At 35.4% G+C, this 23996-nt stretch overlaps 1 protein-coding gene across 1 annotated transcript in view; it reads right to left on the bottom strand.

Moving 5' to 3' along the window:
* The window catches only part of LRRC9 (leucine rich repeat containing 9), a gene marked incomplete at its 5' end in the record, with an annotated part of 83696 nt that overhangs the window by 16562 nt on the left and 43138 nt on the right, over positions 1-23996 (bottom strand). Inside the window, 9 exons of the mRNA XM_084905347.1 lie at positions 2402-2538; positions 8832-8971; positions 9638-9746; positions 11930-12060; positions 15793-15915; positions 17095-17315; positions 19576-19753; positions 20757-20891; positions 23592-23717. Coding sequence (XP_084761473.1) covers positions 2402-2538; positions 8832-8971; positions 9638-9746; positions 11930-12060; positions 15793-15915; positions 17095-17315; positions 19576-19753; positions 20757-20891; positions 23592-23717 — 1300 coding nt within the window. The remainder of the gene's footprint in view (positions 1-2401; positions 2539-8831; positions 8972-9637; positions 9747-11929; positions 12061-15792; positions 15916-17094; positions 17316-19575; positions 19754-20756; positions 20892-23591; positions 23718-23996) is intronic.

The following is a 23996-nucleotide window of genomic DNA, read 5'->3' on the forward strand; positions in this document are numbered from 1 at the left end:
ACCTCTTGCTCATTGTTCTGTCTGTCACTACTATAGCTGAGGCCCTTGTCATTCATGTTCTTTGGAGCCAGAAAGAGCATATGCTTTGGAGCCAGACCTGTGTTTTATCCTGTACCATACCATTTACTGACACGAATTTAGATATATTATTTAACCACACTGAGATTCACTTTCTTTTCTTAAAAAATGCATATAAAATTATGCTGTGAAGGTTGAATTAGATAATCTATGTAGATAAATACCTTGACCAATGACTCAATAAGTGGCAGCTATTACTGTCAAAGTAAACTGCTTCACTTCCTGTATAAGGCTGCCTCAGTGTAATTTGCCATGATAGACACTGGAACACAACACACTGGTCCTATACATTGTTATATTAAATAGACTTTCCAGGAGTAGGTTGTCTTTTTTTTTTTTTTTTTTTTAATTTGTTTTTTGAATGTCAATGTTTCTTTTAAAAGATCTGACATTGTTATGCTCAGTTTCTTTTTCTTTTAAGGCTAATTCTCCATGTTCTTGACCCAACTGGCAAAGATCTTTGATAGGCAAAAATATGCATTAAAAACTTAAAAATGGCCAAAACTGGTTTGGTTCAGTGGATAGAGCGTCAGCCTGTGGACTGAAAGGTCCCAGGTTCGATTCTGGTCAAGGGCATGTACCTTGGTTGTGGGCACATCCCCAGTGGGGGGTGTGCAAGAGGCAGCTGATCGATGATTCTCTCTCATCAGTGTTTCTAACTCTCTATCCCTCTCTCTTCTTCTCTGTAAAAAATCAATAAAATATATTTTTTTAAAAAAACAAACTTAAAAATTGTCTAGAAAAGCCTGTCTTTCAGAGAAAAATTACTATACTCAGATAAACTATGCAGTTATCTCCCCCATATATCTCACTGATGTATCTCCCAACCTTTCTTCGATGTCATTTAATAATTATTTTTTGTTTTTAAATGAAATTTATTGGGATGTCATTGGTTAATAAAATTACATAGATTTCAAGTGTACAATACTATGCTGTATGTTGCATTGTGTGTTTAGCACCCAAAGTTGAATCTCCTTTCATCACCAAATATTTGACCCCCTTTATTGTTAGATAATGTTCCAAGCCCTGTTTTTTATGCCACTTTTCTAAAAATTTACAATTTCTACCTATTTTCAACTGCAAAATGAGCATTATTCATGAAATTGATAATATTTATAAACTTGATAACTCACCCAGAGAACTATATGTTCTGTTTTAATCAGGTTAGTGCTTTTCCAAGAGTTGGCCCCTAGATACCACAATCTTGCTCTTATGACTCTCTCCTTCCCCCATACCCGCACTTGCAAAACTCTTGATCATGCTCACTTTCAATCTAAATTCTATCACTTTTTCAGACTCCTAGATATATAGAGGGGTTAATGTTTCAATTTCTCTAAACTATTGTTGCACTTAAGTTAATAACACATATTAATTTATTTTTGTTTCAGTATATTTCTATAGGTAAATCTTTACTTTAGAGCAAAGATCTAAATTATATATAATAGCAATAATTTGGTATTTCTGTATCCTTTCCATACATTTTATTGTTTTTAAAATAGAATATATATCTTAGGCTTTCATATATAGGAAGCCTAAGCGACCGTTTGACCATTCGACTATACATTTTGCACTTATTTTGTTAAAATTTTCTGTTAAAATGTATACAAGCTATTATGTGCACTGACCACCAGGGGCCAGACGCTCCAACAGTTGGATAGCTTGCTGCTGGGGTCCGGCTGATCCGGATTGGGCAAGATGGGCCAGACACTCCCTGGAGCCTTCCTGCAGTTCCTCCCCACCCTGATCATGCATTGGTGTGGTCCTAGATTGCAAGAGGGTGCAGGCCAGGTAGAGGGACCCCACCGATGCATGAATCCATGAACTGGGCCTCTAGTATGATATCAAAGTAAATTATGTTGTAATACTATGCTGTACAGAGTCCAAGGATATTGCATTTTCTAGGGCTATAAAATATTGCATTTTCTAGGGCAATATTCAATAATCCTAGAATATTGCATTGACATTATTTATATAAATAGCCCAAGAGAAAACCATTTGTGATTACTAAAATATTTTCATCAGTGAATCTGTTTTAAGTAATGATGAGGTATGTATTTGCTTATCAAAAAGGATAATAAGTCAGTTTTTTAAAAATATATTTTTACTAATTTCAGAGAGGAAGGGAGAGGGAGAGATAGAAATATTAGTGATGAGAAATAATCATTGACTGGCTGCCTTACACATGCCATGTGCCCTGACTGGGAATTGAACTCAGAACCCTTCAGTCCACAGGCCAACGTTCTATCTACTGAGCCAAATCAGCTAGGCCATCAAGTCAGTTTTTAATAACAAAGACTTAGATATTAACAGTGTTGCTACTCACCCTGTAGAAAGAGGAATTTTAAATTTCTTAGTCTGTTTAGTTGCAGCTGATTTAAATTACAAATTCCATTGTAGCCCAAATGAAGAACTTCTAAATTGAGCATTATTGGAGGCAAATTTTCATTGCTTATTATATCTCTGAAACACACATGTAAGTTTGATTCCATAAGCTTAATTTCAAACAAGTTATATCATAAAAAGACAGCCTATTTGTACTTATCATAAATTGAATATTTTTTAAAGGATGAACTTCTTAATGTATCCAAATTAAACTGTAATAAGTTGTCTCTATATTTTATATAATAATTTTGTAATCTTTAAATATTTTCATATGGTAAAATACAGAATTACTTAAAATAAAACACAAGAATAAGTGCAATTAGCTAAGAAAGAGAAAAAAAAACGCACTCAGATTAAAAAGGAATAAAATTGTTTTTATTCTAAGGTGACATGATCATGTATTTACAAAATCCTAAGGAATTCACCAAAAAACAAAAACAAAAAACAATCCCCTAACCTTCCTCACACAACTGCACTAATAAATGAGTTCAGCAAAATCACAGGTTAAAAACTTAATATACAAAAATCATTTGAATTTCTATATATCAGCAAAAAACTGAAAATGAAATTCAGGATTCGATCTACAATAGCATAAAAATAATACAATAATTCAGAAAATTTTTAACAAAATAAGTGCAAAATGTATACACAGAAAACTATAAAACATTGCTGTGATAAAGAAGCTCTAAGCAGAAAAATATCTCATGTTCATGGATTAGAAGTTCAGTATTACTAAAATAGGCAGTTCTCTGCAGATTAACCAATAGATTCAATGCAATTTCTATCAAAAGCCCAGCAGTGCCCATTCCCTCTGAAAACAACCATCTTAGGAGAAACCAAGATGATGGCATAGATAATCACCTATACCTGCTGCCTCTCACAACCACATCAAAACCACAACTAAATAGCAGAACAACTACCACCCAGAACTGCAGGGAAGCTGGCTGAGTGGAAATTCCACAACTAGAAAGGTGAAGAAAGGCACTGAGACAGTAAAAGGTGCGGACGCGTGGAAAGTGCTGGCACCTGGAGGTGCTGCCTTTTAAACTGGGAGATATAAGCTCACACTTTCTCTGAACTCCAGTTCCGGGCAACACTCTGGGGAACCCAGGCACATATGGGGTGAAACTGGACTGTCTGGCATCAGGACAGGAACATGAGGGCAGCTTACTCTTTGAGGTGCTCACAGTGATCATTGTTCCTGCACAGGGGCATGGGATGCAGAGAACCTGAGACTTCTCTGGTTCAGGGCAGGCATTGCTGTTTGCTCTGTCCTGTTGATTCCTAGATACCCTACCCCTTCCAATTTACAATCCCACCCAAGCTGTGCACATCAGCTTTTGCATATGAATGGCCTGTCCTTTTGCCTAAAAAAACAAAACAAAACAAAACAAAAAAACAGAAAAAACTGCAGCTGGGTCAGAGAGCCCCAGAGATTCCAAAAGTAGGCCCACTGCCTGGCAGCAGCAGCAGCCTTGCTTCACACTGGGCCTCATCTGAGCACTTCCAAACCCCATACTAAAAGGAGGAATCTGCAGATGTCTCTGTAGCTCCTGCTGGGTGGCTCAAGACAGTGACTGATCTTGCACCTCTTTGGAGACCCAAGAGCCAGTGTAACCAATGGTCAGAGTGAGACCAAAGTGGATTACAACTTTCACATCCATAAGAGACACACTCAAGGGACAGACTCAGTTAGCACCAAAGCTCTACTGAAGCAAGTCCTGCACCATAAGGGTGTTTCCTATGCAACAGATATTCCAGTATAGACATAGCTGGTCATCACAGCCAACTGGCCTGGAGGTCAACTCCTCCCAGTGATACCAACAGCAATCAAGGGTTAAATACAACAAAACTGTGCACACAGCCCACAAAGGGATGCACCAAAAGCGTCTACCTCAGGTAACTGGGGAGACTGAGCCACTGGGCCTTATAGGACACCAACCACACAAGGCCACTCTATTAACTAAGAGACTTAGCAGCTACCCACTACATAGAAACAAACACAGGGAAGCAGCCAAAATGTGGAGACAAAGAAACAATTCACAAATGAAAGAAAGGTATGAAAGCAAACTCCTGGATATAGAGTTCAAAACCACGGTTATAAGGTAACTCAAGAATCTTCTAGAAACCTCTGAGAAATTTAGTGAGTTCCTCAAGAATATGAAAAAGGACCAATCAGAAATTAAGCATACACTGACAAAATAAAAATAATATACAGGGATTCAACAGTAGAGTAGAGGATCCAGAGAATCAAATAAATGATTTGAAATATGAGGAAGCAAAAAACACCCAACCAGAAAATCAAAAAGGAAAAGAATCCAAAAATATGAAAATAGTGTAAAGAGCCTCTGGGACAACTTCAAGAGTACCAACATCTGACTTATGGGAATGTCAGAAGAAGAGAGAGAGCAAGATACTGAAAACCTATTTGAAGAAATAATGACAGAAAACTTCTCCTACCTGGTGAAAAAAATAGACTTATAATTCCAGGAAGCACAGAGAACCCAAACAAAAGGAATCTAAAGAGGACCACATCAAGACACATCATAATTAAAATGTCAAGGGCAAAAGCAAAGAAAGGATCTTAAATCTGCAAGAGAAAAACAGTTACTTACCTACAAAGGAGCACCCATACGATCATCAGCTGATTTCTCAACAGAAACTATGCAGGCCAGAAGGAAGTGGCAAGAAATATACAAAGTGATGAATAGCAAGAACCTACAACCAAAATTACTCTACCAAGCAAAGCTATCATTTAGAATTGAAGGTCAGATATAGAGCTTCACAGACAAGAAAAAGCTAAAGGAGTTCATCACCACCAAACCAGTATTATATGAAATGCTTAAGGGTATTCTCTAAGAAGAAGAAAAGGTAAAGATAAAAATTATGAACAACAAAGTGACAACAAATACATATCTATCAACAAGTGAATCTAAAAATCAAGTGAATAAAAAATCTGAAGAACAGAATAAACTGGTGAATATAATAGAATCATGGGAATAGAAAGGGAGTGGACTGACAATTCTTAGAGGGGAGGGCATGTGGGATGCTGGAAGAGATTGGACAAAAATCTTACACCTTTGGATGAGGACAATAAGGGGGCGGGGGAGGGAGTAAGGGCATACGGTAGGATGGGAACCAGGTGGAGGGGAGCAATGGGGAGAAAAAAGAAAAACAACTGTAATAATCTAAACAATAAAGATTTATTTTTTTTTAAAAAAAGAAAGAAAATAACTATCTTAGCTTAACAATTGTAAGGAAATTCCATGAGCCCAGAATATCCAAAATAATCTTTAAAAAGAGCAAAGTTGAAGGGTTTACAATTCTTGATTTCAAAATCTATATATATAAAATCCTAAGTGACCATTACGACTGAACTATCAGAATAACTGGAACGTTCCGTTGACCAGTCTCTATGACATGCACTGATCACCAAGGAGTAGAAGCTGCCTGGTGGTCAGGGTGCTCCCACAAGAGGGAGCACTACTCAGCTGACCAACCCATCCAGGTGGCCCACCAGCCTGGTGGCAGCTACTTACTCCCTCAGTAGTTCTGCAGGTCCAATCTCCAGAGAATGGGCCAGGCACCAATGAACCAGTGCTGCCTGCTGGATTCCAACAGTGCCACTGGCCACCTGAAAGTCAGTCTCAGGCACCACAGCCTCTTCCCCTTCCTAGATGCTCCACAAAAAAGAAAAAATATAAAAGCAGCTGCCAGGTGGCTCCCAACAACCAACGTGAAAGTCAAAGGGAAGGATCCAGATCCCAGCCAGCAAAGACATCCCACTGCCCACCTGGAGGGCCAATCACATTTTGGCTCCCTATACCTCCCTTGGGATTCCTCCCATACATGAATTCGTGCACTGGGCCTCTAGTTTATTATAAGCTGCAGTAACCAAACCAATCTGGTATTGGTAAAAAGACAGATACAGAGATCAATGAAATAGAACAAAGAGTCTAGACATAAACTACATTTATCCATCAATTGCTTTTCAACAAAGGTACTGAGGAAAGTCAATAGGGAAAGGATCGTATTTTAAATAGAGCTGGAATAAATAGATAACCACATGCAAAAATATAAATTTAGACCACACATTTTACCTCAAAGTATGCACAAAAAATTAAATGCTTCTTAGTCCTATATGTAAGAGATTAAACATAAGACTTTGGCCCAGTGATTGAATGTCAACCTATGCACCAGGAGGTCACCAGTTTGATTCCTGGTCTTGCAGGAGGCAGCTGATCAGTGTTGATGTTTCTATCTCTCTCTCTCCCTTTCCCTTCCTCTATCTCTAACATCAATAATTACATTTAAAAAAAAAAAAGAAGAAGAAAGAAACATAAAACATTGAAGAAAATGAGAAAAATCTTTGTGACCTTAGGTTAGGCAAAGAGTTTCTAGGAAGAGTTCATAAATCCCTATGTGTAAGAGAAAAAGTTGATAATTTGAACTTTATCAAAATAAAAAAAAATTTTAAAGACACCATTTAAGAAAATAAAAAGTCACACATGTAAATAATTTATTTAATTATGGGCTTATATCTGGAATATTTAAAGAATTCAATAATAGAAAGTCAAACAGACTAATTAAAATATAAGCAAAAGTTTTAAATAGTTCACCAAAGGAGATATAATAATGGCTAATAAGCTGCTCAATAGCATTACTCATGAGGAAAATGCAAATTAAAACTATAATGAAATTGCACTTGAAAACCACTAGAGTGGCTGTAATAAAAAATACAGACAATAGCAAGTGCTGAGGAGGATATGGAGAAATTAGAATCTGTATAAAGTATTATTGATAATGCAAAATGGTTCAACCAATTTTGAAAATAGTTTGGCAGTTTCTTAAAAAGTTAAACATTAAATTACTATACAATACATCAATTTCACTCCTAGGTGTCTACCTAAGAGAAATGAAAATATAAATGCACACAAATATTTCTACACAAATGTTTATATCAGTATTATTCATACTACCCCCAAAGTGGGGACAACCCAAATGTCCATCAACTTATGAATGGATAAACATAGTGTGAAATATCTGTACAATGGAATACCCAACATATTCAGCAATAAAAAGTTCACTTACTAATATACACTATAATATGGATTAATCTCAAAAACATTACGCTAAATGTAAGACATCAGATGTAAAAGTCCATATAGTATGTGATTCCATTTATATGAAATGTCTAGAAAACAGACCTCTATAGAAAACAAATTAGTGGTTTCCTGGAGCTAGAGGTGGGGCAAGGAATTAACTGAAAATGGACCTGAAGGATCCTTTTGAAATGTGATGGAAATGTTCTGAAACTATATTGTGATAATAGTTGCACAATTTTATAAATTTATTTTTTAATATTTTTTATTGTTTAAAGTATTACATATAGTAATACATATATCTTTTCCGCCCGCCCCCCCAATTTAGTAAAACTCATACACTTAAATGAGTGAACATAATATGTAAACTGTACTTTAAGAAAGCTGTAAAAACTACTATAAATAGTTCTAAATATAAAGGATGTGTATAAATGAAATGTTTATAGAAGCTTTAATCAAAATAGCTTCAAAATGGAGACAACCCAAATGTTCACCAATGATAAATGAGGAAACAACTTGTCATATAATCTGTACAATGAAATCTACTCAATAATAAAAATGAATCACTGACACTTGCAACAAAAGATAAATCTCAAAAGAATTATGCTAAGCAAAATAAACCAGACACAAAAGACTACTTACTGTATGATTATAGTTATATGAAGTTATAGAAAAAGGTAAAATTTATATAATATATATTTATATTTATGTTCTCCCAAAAATGTGTAGGAAGATGGGAGGTATGTTCGCAACTTCTTCATAATCTACCGTTTCCATTGATGCTGGGGCATTAAGTAACCAGATAATTTAGAAACAAAGACAAAACAAAAGAAACCTAAGCCTATGCTTTTAGGTTAGGTGTTCTTTTATAGGGAGATGAAAATATTCTGGAATTAGATGGTTGCAACTTTGTGAATATACTAAAATAATCACTGAATTATACATAGAGGGTGAATGTTATATGTGAATTATATATAAATTAAAACACACGCACACACACACACACACATACACACAAAGCCATTAAACATCCAAGGTTTTTTTCATTTTCTTTTTTTACAATATGAGTGTGAAATGGAGGGAGCAAAGAAAACTTAATGACAAAGGAGTATTTTGAGTACCTTTTAACTTGTGAAGTTCATCTTTGGCATGTAGCTATTAAATAAGTATTAAAATAAGCTAAATGTATGTTGCTGCTATCATTAATGTGACTTAATTGCTTTTTAAATTCCCAACAAAATTTATTTATAATTGTAAAAATAAAAGTACCTGTTTATTTTTGATGTTCCTTGCTGCCCATACCCACTTGAAGACACTTTTTGGTAGAGTACTTGTCTGTTGGACAAGTGATTCTGAGGCTTTAGTCTGGGTATGATTGATTCAATATGATTATAGTTGAGGCATAAGACCTATCAAAAGAATATCTTATTAATCAGGTTTTAAAAAACAAATGCTGACATATATGTTTGAATTAACATCTCAAAAGCTATTAAAATGGTTGGACTGTACAACATAATTTAATGATATCATTGTTAAAATTACAAATTTTTATATTGCAAATTGTCTGGATTTGGCTTTGAATTTTTTAAAAAATTATTCGACATTCTGGGAAATGACATTTTAAATAAAATAATGGAGACAAAAGAGAGCTGTTTAACTTTCTCAGTCTACACTGATTTCTCCAAGCCTGATTTAGATGAAATAACTGTTTAGTTGGAGAGATTGCTGTTTTCCCTGTGTTTAAAAGACTATAAAATGGCTCAGTCAAGCTATAGGCCTGGAGGCCACGAGGCTGCTTTGAGAACTGCAGTGTCCTCCGACTTCATAGCACACTCTATAGAGGCAGCCTTCACCCCCATCTCCTACTCTGAGTAAGATTTACTGCTTATAAGACAATCACATAAAACTGAGGTCAACCAAAATAACTTTGGAAGGTAATGCTTTTCTTGTTTGGTGAAAAAAAAAAAAACACTTTAGGAATTGTTTTTCTTTAATAACATGAAAATACCTTCTAATCCAAAATAAAGAAGATTACAGCTTTTACTGAAAACTTTGAAAGAAAATTTGTGATTTACCTTCACATTAGGCAGATAGATTAATCCACTGAATGAGGTAAGATTATTGTTCTGTAGGTTCACATTACACACATTTCTAAATTGGTCAATTGGAATCAAATCCACAGTTCTGAATTTAGACAAAGTAAATATAGTTACAATTTTAGTAGGAAAATTATTTAGGTGAATCCCTCATGTACAACACAAAAAGCATTTTCAAAAATCTCATCTGACAAATGCTATAAAAAGAATTGTCTTCATGTAAAATTTATGGATCAAGTGATGATATACATACATTTTTTAAAATATATTTTATTGATTTTTTACAGAGAGGAAGGGAGAGAGATAGAGAGCCAGAAACGTCGATGAGAGAGAAACATCGACCAGCCGCCTCCTGCACACCCCCTACCGGGGATGTGCTCGCAACCAATGTACATGTCCTTGACCAGAATCGAACCTGGGACCTTTCAGTCCGCAGACCAACGCTCTACCACTGAGCCAAACCGGTTTCGGCGAGATAACTACATTTTTTGGAGGAGCACATATGTAAAAAAATGACATAGAATTTCATTGCTTTAAAAAATGTCTATTATAACACTATCATAAAAGAAACTTTAAACAATTAACATCTTCAGTTTCTTTATAAATTCACATGTTCATTAAATCATAGTGAAGGTGATATGGTAAATCATAAGATTTTCAGATTATAAACTGCAGAGGATATGAGTGAAATAGGTGATTTCTGAAATGCCAGGAAGGGGTTAGGAATGGAAAAGAAAAGGTGAAAGCAAGTGAAGTCTTTGATAGCAGGATTTTTGTGAAATCTGAAAATTTTTATTGCATTCCACTTTGTAAGAACATTTCGGTAATTAAACAGAATGCTTTACAACTCTTCTACCTTCCTTTGAGTTGTGAGAAAGAGTATAAAGCTAAATGTGCTGCCCATTTCTTTAAACAAACTCTAACCCCTGAAAATATAATTATGACATACTTTTATTCACTCAACATATTTTCATTACTATTTCCTAAGTGCAGACTACATGTCAGAAAAGGTTACAAAAGATATTGTCTCTGCCCTGAAGGAGTGGGATGCAGAAGAAGAAAAATTGCTGTAATAGTTAGTTGTAATGGCCTTTTAGGAAAAGAAAAACATATTTGGGAAAGTCAGGAATTTCTTTGCAGGGGAGAACAGTCTTAAAATGAGACTTTAAGAATTTATAGGCATTTGTTAGGCAAATTAGAAAAGAAAAAGTTCTAGGCAATGGAACAGGCATAAGCAAAGGCAGAAACATGACACATCATCTTATGATTGAGATTGAAGAATTATAATAATTTAGAATTTCTGGAGCATAAAGAGTTATAGGGCAATAAAGGTAAGGATTATTAAGAGATAAAAATAAGCAGGTAATTAAAGGGTTTTCTATGTTGTACAATGGGACTTTAAATTTTATTATGTAGACAATGGAAAGCCACTGAACAATGTTAACAAAGGAAGTGTTCTGATAAACCTTGCATCTTAAAAGATGGTATGGATTGTAGATGGACTTGCAGGGAAGGTTATATATGGCAATAAAAAAGGTCAAGAAAGTTTCTAAAATTGTTTCTTTCCCAACCTAGGCTAATGGCAGTGACTTTGGAAAAAAGAGGGTAATTATGAGACATATTTAGACATAGACTCAATAGAACATGGTGATTAATTAAAAATGAAGGACAAAGGAGAGAGAGAAGTAACTCTTAGATTTTTGGCATGGGCAACAAAACATGGATGTTATTTACTAGATGCTATCTAGAAAGCAATTGAATATTCAAGTGTGGAGCCTAGGTTTAGGCAAAAGTTGGGGATCATTATCATAAACTAAATCCTTTTATTGCCTTTCTTTTTTCCTTATTCTGTGTGTGATTAGTGCAGAATAAGGAAAAAGGAGAGGCAATAAAAGGATTTATTAACCATGAAGACAGTGGTAACATTCATAAGAATAGTGTTAGAGGAATGAAACTGGATTGCATTAATTAGGGTGGTATGATGTGACAAGTAAACTTAGTTTATTCTAACTTTTAAAAGCTTGGTTGTAAAAGAAAAGAGAAATATAAGGTCTTAGAAAGAGATTAATGACATTTTTAACCATAGTGTGTGATGATAAAAATTATAAGAATATTTCAAAGGGTGACAAAGTTAGCATAGATTTTGAAGTAAGGTAGATAATTTTCTGAATTATAAGTTATATTTGGGTAGATGTATAAATTATAAACCTTAGAAACTGATAATAATTACATGTTTAATTATACAAAAAACATATAATAAAATATTTTTACCTGATGGATGATGCAGTCCAATTTAATTCTTGCATTTGGGTGAAGTTTGAATGTCCTTGTCGTTCTGCAATCATGTCAGAAGTTAGTCTGCCACCAAACAAATCTTTTGCACACTCAGTCTCTGGTGGGTCCTATATATGAGAACATTTAGAAAGCAATGTCTTCCCCTACAGATGACTAAATGACATTCTTTCTTTGGTTCCAGGTCAAAATAAAGTGGACTCATTTCTCTCTATTCCTCCGATTGAATACAACTAAAACCCCTGCACATGGTATCCTCCTATATAATAAAAGGCTAATATGCAAATTGTCTCCTTGGGAGTTCAACTGGGAGATGGGAAGTTCGATTGATTACTATGATGTGTACTGACCACTAGGGGGTGGTGCAGAACATGGAGGTGGACCAGGGGCACTCAGGGAGTGAAGGAAAGAAGAAAGAGGTGGCGGGGAGGCTGAGAGGAACCAGATTGGCCCTGAATGCCAGCCATGCCTAGGCACCCTACCCATGCATGAATTTCATGCACCAGGCCTCTAGTATAAAATAAAGAAGGAGACTGAAGGGAAGAAAATAGACCAGCCACCAGGTACCTTGGGACTTCAGAAATGACATTGTGGTGAGTTCCCTGATGTGTTTTGCTATTTATAATATATATATATATATATATATATATATATATATATATATATATATATATATATATAGTCTTCATCCAATGTTCCTAGCTAAGCCATATGATCAGGCAGGAGGGCAATGGAAGCCTGGCCTATTAAAGGGATGCCCATATGGGGCATGGCCCTATGGAAATTTGAAGGGTACATTAAAGTAGGCCATGTTAATACCTGTTAGAACTTCTAAGTTTGGAAATTAATTGGAATTGACAAGCAGATATCACCCTATGCTTAGTTAAGGTGGCCATGTGGGCCTATGAAATAGGTGAAAATTGGGGGGTCTATAGTAATGCAGAGATGGACCTAATATGAGACACAGAATGCCAATGATACTGTTCTGTCTGCCAGCAAAAGAGAGACTCCAGATGGACAAGTTGTAGATTCCCCTGGAGGAAGACCCCCGAACATAGCTGGTAAGTGTTGTGAGTGTGATAGTGATGGAAGAGTAAAGGAAATACACAGAAGTGAATTTTCCCTTTAGACCTGGGTTTTCATTTTTCCTCATGTATGTTGGAGAAGCCAGAAATCCAAAAATGCCAATAAGAAAAAAACCAAAAAATCCACAAAAAGCCTGCTCTCTGTGGTCACAAGACTAAGAAAGGGGACATCAATTAATCAGAAAACTTTTAGACAAGAATGGGTTTACTCCCTCCAAATACTACAAAATTAACTATGGCCCCAAACAGAATGGGAGCAAGGAGAAAGGCCTTGAAGCCCTACCTGGTTTGGCTCAGTGGACAGACGGTTCAGGGTTCGATTCTGGTCAAAGGCATATGCAGACTGGATTTTGCCACATATATAGAAAACAACCTATTGATGTGTTTCTCTCTCTGTCTCTCCTCCCTTCCACTCTCTCTTAAAAAAAAAAAAAAAAAAAAAAAAAAAAAGAGTCAATGGAAAAATATCCTTGGGTGAGGATTAACAAAAAAAAAAAAAAAAAAAAAAATCTGGAATTATATTGCTCTTCTATCTCCCTGGGCATATACTTTTTATGGCTTCTTTTCCTCTGTAAATTTCCTCAATGGAAGTTTTAAAGCCTCACTTGGATTTATTTACTTTCTCTGCTCTCTTAATTTAGACCATCTTACATATGCTTTTGGTTTAACTATCAACTTTCTTCAAATTACTTCCAAATCTAAACAAATATAAATCTAATTTCCATATTTAAAATTAGTCCTGTGTTTTCAACTGCTTGCCTGGCCTCTCCAGTCAGATGATCCACTATCATATAAAAGTTAGTGTGTTCAACATTAATAATCTTATTTCTGAAAAGTGCTTTTCTTCTTATATTCATATTCCTGTTATAATATCTCGTACTGGTATAGACTCAAACCTTGTAGACATCTTTTACTCTTTCCCTTCATTGTCCTTCAAGCCAATTGATTGCTAAATTCTGTCACTTCTCCCCAGTATTTCTCATACCTTTCAGCTCTCCATTTAAAGTCAACTCCCCTTGACTCGGGTTCTCCATACCTCACATGTAGACTGTTCTAATAGCCCCATATTGGTCTCTCATTTATTACTGTAAACACTTCTGTTAGATTAAAGTTCCTAATATATAGTTTTGAATATGTTACTTCCCTATTCAATCTTTAATGCCCTTCCATTATGCCTCAATTAAAGTCTAAATTATTCAGTCTGGTCTTCATGTTCCATTATTAATTCATATATTTATTCTCTACCTCACCCCACAAAGAATTTGTGGCAGCTTACAGGAAGCACATACAATTCAACAGTAAAATGAAAATAATAAATAATGGAGATGGGGACCAAGAATGATCTAAATCAAAATAGATTAAAAACTGGGGGTAGAAACAGATAGATCATAAATCCAGGGTTTTCTGTTATTGAACCATAATTTGACCCTGAACTTTTAGGTAGTCAAAGTGAAAGGAAAAATAGTTAAACAACACTTATTGTCAGTGAGCGGAGGGTAACTTTTCCTTGGGGGAAAAAGTTTTCCCACACTTCCTTCTAAAAGCACTTTCTCACGTGATCCTGCAATGAGGGCACAGAGAGATAGGAAGGATAAGATCTTCGCCACCATCATTAGAGCACATACGTTTCCTAAGTCTACTTTTAAAACATCCCCCAGCGAAAGCCAATACCTAAATAAAACCCCGTAGGAGATTTTATAGAATTTGTTTGTGTTGGGGGAGAATGTTTTTGATTTCCTATTTTGAGGAATAGATGACGTGGCCACTGAGCCAAACCGGGTCGGGCTTCAAGGCTTTTCTCCTTGTTCCCATTCTGTTTGGGGCCATGATTTATTTTGTGGTGTTTGGAGGGAGTAAAACCTATTCTTGTCTAAAAGTTTTCTGATTAATTGGCTTCTCCTTTCCTAGTCTTGTGACCACAAAGAGCAGCAAGACCAGAATTAGCAATCTTCTCAGAGCACCTCAGAGTCCCAAACAGTCATGAACTATCAATTTTCTAGAAGATTTGATGAATTTTATTGTTTGGCAGGGGCTAGGCAGTGTTACCTAGGAGCCCTGTATTAACTTAGTTGTTATAGAATTTAAGTTTCTAAATATTGCTTTCATATTTAGTCCTGTCTTATTTTTCTTTATAGTTTACTGGTAATGTTGACATATCATTTGTTGGTTCATTTACTGGTAATGATAACATATCATTTGTTGGTTTAAATATATTTTCTTAAATATAATAACTATTTTCCAGGAAATAGGGAGCTATTTTGGTAGGACTCCAGAACAGCTTTTTGGTAGGACTCCAGAGCATTTTTTTTTTTTTTGGTAGGGTTCCAGAGCGGTTTTTTTCTCTCCTGTTCCATAAAATTGTGCTGTTTATTTCTAAGGCATTGAATTAGTGGGTGCAAATGTAGGCAGCATCTTTGCTTCCCTGCCACCTCAATTCAGATTATTAGAATTGGCCAGAGGAGGAGGATGAACACACAACACAGTGTACAGATGATGCACTGTACAGCTGAGCTCTTGATACCTGTATAGTTTTGTTAACCAGTGCCACCCCAATACATCTAATAAAAGGTGCGGGGGGAGAGAATTGGCCAGAGGAAAAAATTTGGAAACCCAGGTCCATAATGTGTTTTGGAAACCTAGATGTTAATAAGCAGAGTAAGTTAGAGATAAAGAATGTTAAATATGATTATGGCCTATGGATATGTGAATATTCATATATTCCATATGGACCAAAAGCTGAGTCATAAAACAACTTACAATTGAGATTCCATCCAAAGCTTTCAGTTCTGGAAGATGAAATATTACAAAAAGCCGGTAATTTTCTTGATTCCATACAATAATGTTTCCATACACATTTAAAATGACCAAGTTGCACAAATTCTGGGAAATAAAAATACATACATTTAAAGTTATATATATCTCAATGTTTTTCCCTTAAGAGTTTATCCTTGAATTTTAATATTTGAATTACCTTATCATCTTATAGTGATTTGAGTGATTTTTAGTATACTTTTTAGTACAAGTGTTACCCAGTCAGACCATTAGGGTCCAATTTTGTACAATATTATCAGAATCCATTTTTGAATGCTGGTGCTAAATGAATCATCTATCAGTAATAATAATTTGGAGGGAAGTTTAAAAGAGTATACTTTGTTTATGGAACAATGGCCTATTAAATAGTATGTATATGTGCATAGAGATATAACTGGGATGGAGAACACTGCCTTCTGATGAGAGATAAAACTAAAGTGCTCTTACCTTCTGAGAGTGTGGCAGAATTCATTTTAAGGAAAATGTGCTTTTTTTTATTTTTTTTTATTTTTTTTTATTTTTATCAGACAAGACGTTTTAATGTGCCCTTGTGAAGAAAGGGTCCTGAGTGGATATGGCTGGAAGAGGTTAAGGTTAGAGGGAGTGAAACCATTTTGTATCATAATGTAAAATGGTATATTTTGTTGCTGCTATTGTTGATTAGGTTGCCTCTGCAAGCGTTAGAAGAACTATTTATATTGGGGAATAAGATGGGGAGAAATCTGAACTTGAGGGAAGATGGGAAATGGACCTACATTTTTGTTAGGATGTAAAGTCCTAGAAATATGGTATTAGCAAAAGAAAAGGGACCAAGGTGAGAGTTCCAGTGGTAGGAAACGGCCATTGAACTTTATAAACAAATCACACATTACATGTGAGATTAATTCCTATTCTGTGCTGTGGTAAACTCCCACTTTATTCAAACTTTCAGTAAACCCTATTATACAATAACTTGGGAGAACTAAAGAGAACAAAACTAAGGCAAGGTTGACCAGAAAGACAGAGCTACCAATAGAAACCAGTACGTAAGTGAGAGATAATTAAGAATTGCTCTGAGAACAGGAAATGTTAAAGAATCTTACTCTCTATCCAGGTTGGGAAATCCTTAGAAATACTGAGTTAGGAGGAATGGGTTATTTTATCTGAGCACTAAAAAAATTTACCCATGAAGTACAGGGAACATGAGTTGCTTTCATAGTACAAAGGAACAATATTTTTAAAGACAAAAACATTACCCCAGGTAGTCACCTTTAAGTTGTAGATCTCCTGATTGAGAGCAACATAGTTATTGCTTATGTATAGCTCAATTAGAGTAAAAGCTTTTTGTAAGCCACTCAGTGAAGTGATTCTGTTGTTCTCAAGAGAAAGGGAGTGAAGATGAAGCACGTTATCAAAGGTATGCTTTTCCAAACCAGTGAGAAGATTATTGTTCATGCTGAGGCGGGTTAATTTAGTCAGCTTGGAAATGCCTAGAAAAATAAGCAAATCCAAGAAAAGATTCAGATAGTACTGAAAGGTTAATTTAAAAAAATAAATGTCTGCTCATTTTTCTGTTTCGCTTTTTCTGCAGACTCTGTAATATTAACCATCATCATTTTTCCTTTTATTTAAGGATATAGTGTTTATGAAGTCTTAGCTAATGTATTAAATTCAGTTTTGGAATTCTAAGTAGACTCATTCTTCTTAGCTGTTAAGGGAAGGTCTTACGTAGTAGGAAATACTAAGTTTTGCTTTCAAATAAACTTCAAGAGATATAATTAAGATTTTTCACGATCACAGCAACATAAAGCTCTACACAAAGGTAAAAATAATTACCCCATTTAATAAGAGGGTAAGGAACTGGAGTACAATACTCTGGAGCATATTCCCCATTGTGGTATTGTTTGCATTAAAAATAATCAAATAGGCTAATTCTACCTTTGTATGATTAAAAGAATTCTAAGACAGAACTTTTTAAAAAATGCCACCTCTCACCACAGACCAACTTCTGTACGTTACATAGTGTAGGCACTTTATAACTGTAGATAGGAAGGAGGTTCAGTTGAAAGATAAGAGCTTTGGAGTCAGAGTTGGTTTCAATTGTACCACTACTAGATTTGTAAATAATGTGACATCTGAGCCTCATTTTTCTCACCCACAAAATGGACATACTGAAATCTACTTCTAAAGGGCCACGGGATTAGAATGGCATTTGAAGAGCATCAGTTATAGCTTTTGGAAAATAAGTGGTCCTCAGTAAATTTTACTCACTCCCCTTTCCCACCAACTTCTATCATAGGCCTATGCAATGCTGAAAGTTAATCGATCCAGGGTATGTTAAGATAAAACCATCCAAGCATGTCTGGAAAAATGAAGAGAAATATCTGTTAAAGTTTAGGGGGTTAGCTATCTTTTCTGAGAAGTAGGTACAGGGAAAAGGAGTATAGTTGGAGGATTCTTCCCTTTAGTGAGCTTATGGAAGGGAAAAAAAAAGAAAACAGGGTTCTCAATTATATGTACAAAGCTAAATTAGCACCCTATTGTATGGGAATGGAAGACTCCTGATGGTTTTCAACACAAATTCCTTAGCTACCTTCAGGCTTATTAACCAAAATCTACAGAGAGACCTGTGAATCTGTATATTCAAGAAGTAGCTCAAGTGATTCTTATGCTCAAGCAAGGTTTAGAAATATATTGTTAACAGCCATTAACATAAAGTATAACAAATGCTATTTATTCATGCTGTTTTAAAATATATTTAATATTTGTGTTTGCATATATAATTTTTGACATAATTTTTTTTATTTTATGAAAAAGGTAGTATACCATACATGTGCTAAAAATAATCCAAGAATTCAAAAATGAGTAGATTATAAATTAATTCTTTTTTCCAGCTATGAGTTCCAATTTTTACCTTCAGTCCTTGCCAAGGACCTCCTGTTACTAAAATGCACATCCAGGAATATTTGATGCCCATGTATGTGTGTGTATGTGTGTATATACCCAGACATTAGTAAAGCTGCCTAATTGTACTTGCATGTGGGTCCATATAAAAGGTTACATAGTACATTTGATTTTTAACCTCTTGTGAATAAATTTTCATTTTTGTTGAAGTCTTCAAATTTCCAAATGTAACCTTAATTCCATATTTTGAAAAACAAAGTGGGCTGTTTTATCTTTTTCTTTTTATTTTTAAATATATTGTATTGATTTTCCATAGAGAGGAAGAGGAATAGAGAGCTAGAAACATCGATGAGAGAGAAACATCGACCAGCTGCCTCCTGCATACCCCCTGCTGGGGATGTGCCCGCAACCAATGTACATGCCCTTGACCGGAATCAAACCTGGGACCCTTCAGTCCCCAGACTGACGCTCTATCCACTGAGCCAAACCGGTTTCGGCTGTTTTATCTTTTTAAAAAGCACCTCATTCATTCATTTTTTTTCCGACTCTATAAGTATTAATTACTGCCTGTTTGTAATGGGTTAGGTTTGGTAAGAGTTGGTAAACACTGGCACAGAGGAGAGCAGAGGGAAGGCGGAGGAGGTGAAAGTCAGCTACTTGGGCTCATGATATTCAGCAGGTGGTCACAGATCCCACTAAAAGGTGTTTAGAATACTCTGCTCCTAACCTTCTTGGCACTTCTCTAGAGCTTTTCCTCTTCAGAAATTGCATCCTCCGTGTCATTCATTTTCTGCTCTTGTCAATTAGATATTCATATCCTGACTTCCACTTTCTCAAATACTTTACCTTCTATCTTGGAGATGCAGTTCCCATCCAGTGTGAGCTCTTCTAAGTTAACACAGGATTCCAGGCCTTCCATTTTAGTGAGGTTGTTGTTGTTGAATGATGCCCATTTCAAATTTTCCAATTTTTCTAAATTTGTGATCTCAAAGAGATGTTGCCCGTCTAAATTTAAGGCAGTTATCTGTAGAATAATTAACGGTATATATTACTTCTGAATCTCATCAATAAATTCGGTGTTATAAATAATGACCAGTGAAATGATTCAAATGTGGTAACATCAAAGGAATTCCTTCACAATGTTATGAAGCCCTTAGGTTACAAAAAAGTAAAATTTGACAACATTTTAACTCCAAGAGGGACTTATATGGAATATGGTCATTGTGCTGTGCCAGTCAGATTCCCACTGCAACGGAAGACGTGTCCCAGCTGCTGGGAATGCTGCTGGCAGAAAGCGTTCAGCTTTCAGCCCCTTCAGGGACAGCCTCAGCTGCAGAGAGCTGCCTTGCCCGAGGAGGTCACGCTCCTCGCATCCAGTGACCGAGGGATATTAAGGCCTGGCCAACTTGGAACAATTTAAAGGGCCATTCTAATTCCAGAACTCCCTGTGTCCCAAGGCTGTCACTGGACCTGCATCACAGATAAATTATCTGTATATATCCCATCATAAAAATCATGCCACTAATATCTTCTATTTTCAAGGTTCAGCTTTTCTATAACCCAGTTTCTATCTTTGGTAAGATATATAAGGGTGCTTTAGGTGGCAAGTAGCTGCTGGGGCTTCAGAACCTTTTCCTTTAACTGTGAGGTTAAAGGAAATGAGGTCCCCCTGTGCCCGTGCCAGGATTTTCCATCCCTTTCACCTTGCCACCCAAACTTTTGGTTTGATCTCTGGCTCTGACCTTTAAAGTTTGCTTGATTATTTTGACATATTATCAGAATCTGCTCTTTGATTTTGTAGTCTACCTTTCTGCAAAAATCCCCAATACGATGGTGACTACTTTCAAGGTCTAGCCCCCATAAATAACTAGATACAACTTGTCTCCTATTTAATTTTAATTTAGTGCTTCCACTTTTCTGACACCTGTCTGTGTCCTCTTTATGATATACAGACCAAAGCTAACTAAAAATCTATTGAAATTAAGCTTTTTTTTTTTTTAAATGGGTTTAATAGAATTAGCTTTTACCTTCAAGTGCCAGTTTGCATTCAGATGTGCATGCGGTCCTAACTTCGAAATCTGTGTCAGAATTTTGGCAGAAGGCCATATACTAAGTATCCGTGGTCTTTCTTCTTTACTGCTAGCATGCCGTAAGAGAGATAACTAACACAATAAAAAATGCATGATGAGTAAAGGAAATGACATATAGAAGTTTATTTATATCTAGTTAAAAGTACTGTTTCCTACATGAGTGGCCCAATTAATAATTTTAAAATCTAACATTTCCTTTGCCTTAAAATGTTTTCAATGTATAGATAAACCTTAAATTATGTGCTTTATTTTTGTTTTAGCAGATATTTAACCATAGAAGTAATAATAATAAAATTGTGAAAGCAATACTGTAATACAAACACCATATAATCCACCCATGAAACCAGCTTAAGAGCTACACTATTCATATTACCCTTCCTAATCCTTTCCTCTTTCTCCTCACAAGCCATCACTCAAGTGAATCAGTTGATCCCCTAAAAATGATCAAATGTTCTCAAATTTTGTATCTACCATTTACTTACTTTATTGACCTGTTTGTGTTCATAAACAATATATCATTTAGTCTGCACATATTTGAACTTTATGTAAATTGAATAATATATATGAAGTTTTCTATGACTTGCTTTTTTACTCAACATTATATTCAAGAGACTTAGCTATACTGCTGCATGTAGCTGTAGATTATTTAGATGTCATTGCTATGTAGCATTTCCTACTAACTCTTCTGTTAATGAACATTGGATCTGATTTCAGTTTTTTGCTTTTATAGACATTCCTGTCTATAAAATTATTGTGCATGACTCCTGGTGTATACAGTAAGAGTTTCTTTAGAGTATATACAAATATGTACCCAGTATATATGCTGAGTTGTAGATTTATATTCAGCTTTACTAAATAATGCCAAATTGTTTTTCCAAAATAATTGTACCAATTGTAATGTTAATTCAGATCCTTGCTAAAACTTGAAGCAAAAGCTTTAAAATTGTTGCCAAGTGGTGGCTATAAATTGGTAAGTCACTGCAATTTTTTGTGTTTTTTTTTTTTTAATCCTCACCAGAGGATATCTTCCCACTGATTTTTAGAGAGAGTGGAAGAGAGAGTGAAAGACAGAGAGAAATATCTATGTGAGAGAAACACATCGATTGGTTGCTTCCTGCACATGCCCCAACAAAGGCCCTGGCCAGGGGAGAAGCCTGCATCCAAGATACATGCCCTTGACCAGAATCTAACCCAGGACCCCTAGGTCCGCAGGCTGACGCTCTAGCCACTAGAGCAGTCACTACAGTTTTAATGTTCATTTTTCTTGAATATTAGTACAAATGTGGAAGAGCATCTTTTCCTAAGTTATTTGGCTGTTCTGACTTCCTTTCCAGTGAAGTGTCTGTTTAAATCTCAGGACCATTTATTTCTATGTGATGGGTGGTTATTTTCATGATGTATTTTAATTATATAAAAAAATATATATATCTGTTGTTAGTTATATGTGTTGCAAATTTCCTTTCCGAGTATGTCTTTTCATGGTATCCCTTTTGAGGAACAGATGTATTAATTTTACTGAAAACAAATCCAGTCTTTTACAGTTTTATGCTATCTGTTTCTCGTGTAATAAATTCTTTCCTAATTCAAGATCATACTGAGAATCTCTGATATTTTTCCCCAAAAATATATTGGTTTTTCTTTTTACAGTGAAGTTCTTAACGCACTTGTCGCTGTGCCTTTTATTGACTAGCCTCTCTGATCTATAAAGGCAGCTCTGTTATTTATCAAGTCTCCATGCATGTGTGCGTCAATATCGAGTCTTTTTATTCTATTCTTTTGGTCTATTCGTCTAATTCTTCACCAATTCCACATTGTCTTAAGGCAGGGATGGGAACATTTTTTTTTTCTGCTAAGGGCCATAACATCGTTTGTGAGCCATACAAAAATTAGTCTGCTATATTTGCTCAAACATTTAATTAACTCACCCCTAATGTGTTGACAGGGCCAGACTAAATGATTTCACTGGCCTTTTACTAGTACAGCCCACAGGCTCGATATTCCCACCCCTGTCTTAAAGGATTTTAGTAGGTTTTGATTTCTGATAGGGTAAATCCCCAACTCTTCTTCAGGAGTTGATTGTATTTTTAAACAACAAAAGAGTTTCTTTCCTTCATTTTGATAGATTCAAAAATTAACTAATATTTAAATGCCTTACAAAAAGTAAATAGATATAAAACTAGACTGGAGATATTTAGAATGTTGAAGTGACTTTGTCCAAAATATTAGCACTATTAATCTGCGTAATATAGACCTCTCCCCTCCTTCAAGTTAATAGATTGTGTGTTTTTCAAACACAAGCATATAATATCAATACTATGTACATAATTCACTAAATGATTTCTCATGGCCTCTAAGCTTATTTTACTTTATAGAAAGTTAAATGGGCCCTACCCAGTTTGGCTTGATGGATGGAGCGTCTGTTCAATTCTGGTCAGGGGCATGTACCTTGGTTGCAGGCATGTCTCCAATGGAGGGTGTGCAGGGGGGCAGCTGATCGATGTTTCTTTTTCTCTCTCATCAATGTTTCTAACTCTCTATCCCTTTTCCTTCCTCTCTATAAAAAAAAAAAATCAATAAAATATATATATTTTTAAAAGTTAAATGGGATACAGTTCAACAGAAAAAAATTCAAGGGATATAATTGTTATATATTAATTGCTTTTTTATTAGCATGCTAAGATGATATAAAATCTCAATAACAAAATAAGAACATAGAAAATATTATTTGTATATTCAAAATATCACAATTAGTATTAAAGAGTAAAATCTAACCTGAGTAATCTTTGAGCCACTAATGAATTTCATAGCTGCTGTAGCTTCTTCCTCTGAAACTACAACCCCATCTAAGTGAGTCAGGGTCTTCAGTCTTCCAAGAACACTCAGCCTTAGTGTGGCTGGCTGGGGAAAAATAGCAGAAAGTTAAATTTTTACAAAATACTACATCTGTTATGGCATGGTAGTAAGGGTTTTTTTATTCCTTCCCATATAACTCAAAATTATGCATCTTCCATTTTATTATATATCTAAAAATAGAGGCTTAACTTATCTATAATAATAAAAATGTAATATGCTAATTAGACCCAACAACTGGATGTCCTTCCAGATGTCCTTCTGGACAAAGCCGCAGCAGCAGGGGCCAAGGCAGAGTGGTTAGGGGCAATCAGGCAGGCAGAGTGG

Source organism: Pipistrellus hanaki (assembly GCF_964339955.1).
Source record: "Pipistrellus hanaki genome assembly, chromosome: 1".
Lineage (NCBI taxonomy): Eukaryota > Metazoa > Chordata > Mammalia > Chiroptera > Vespertilionidae > Pipistrellus > Pipistrellus hanaki.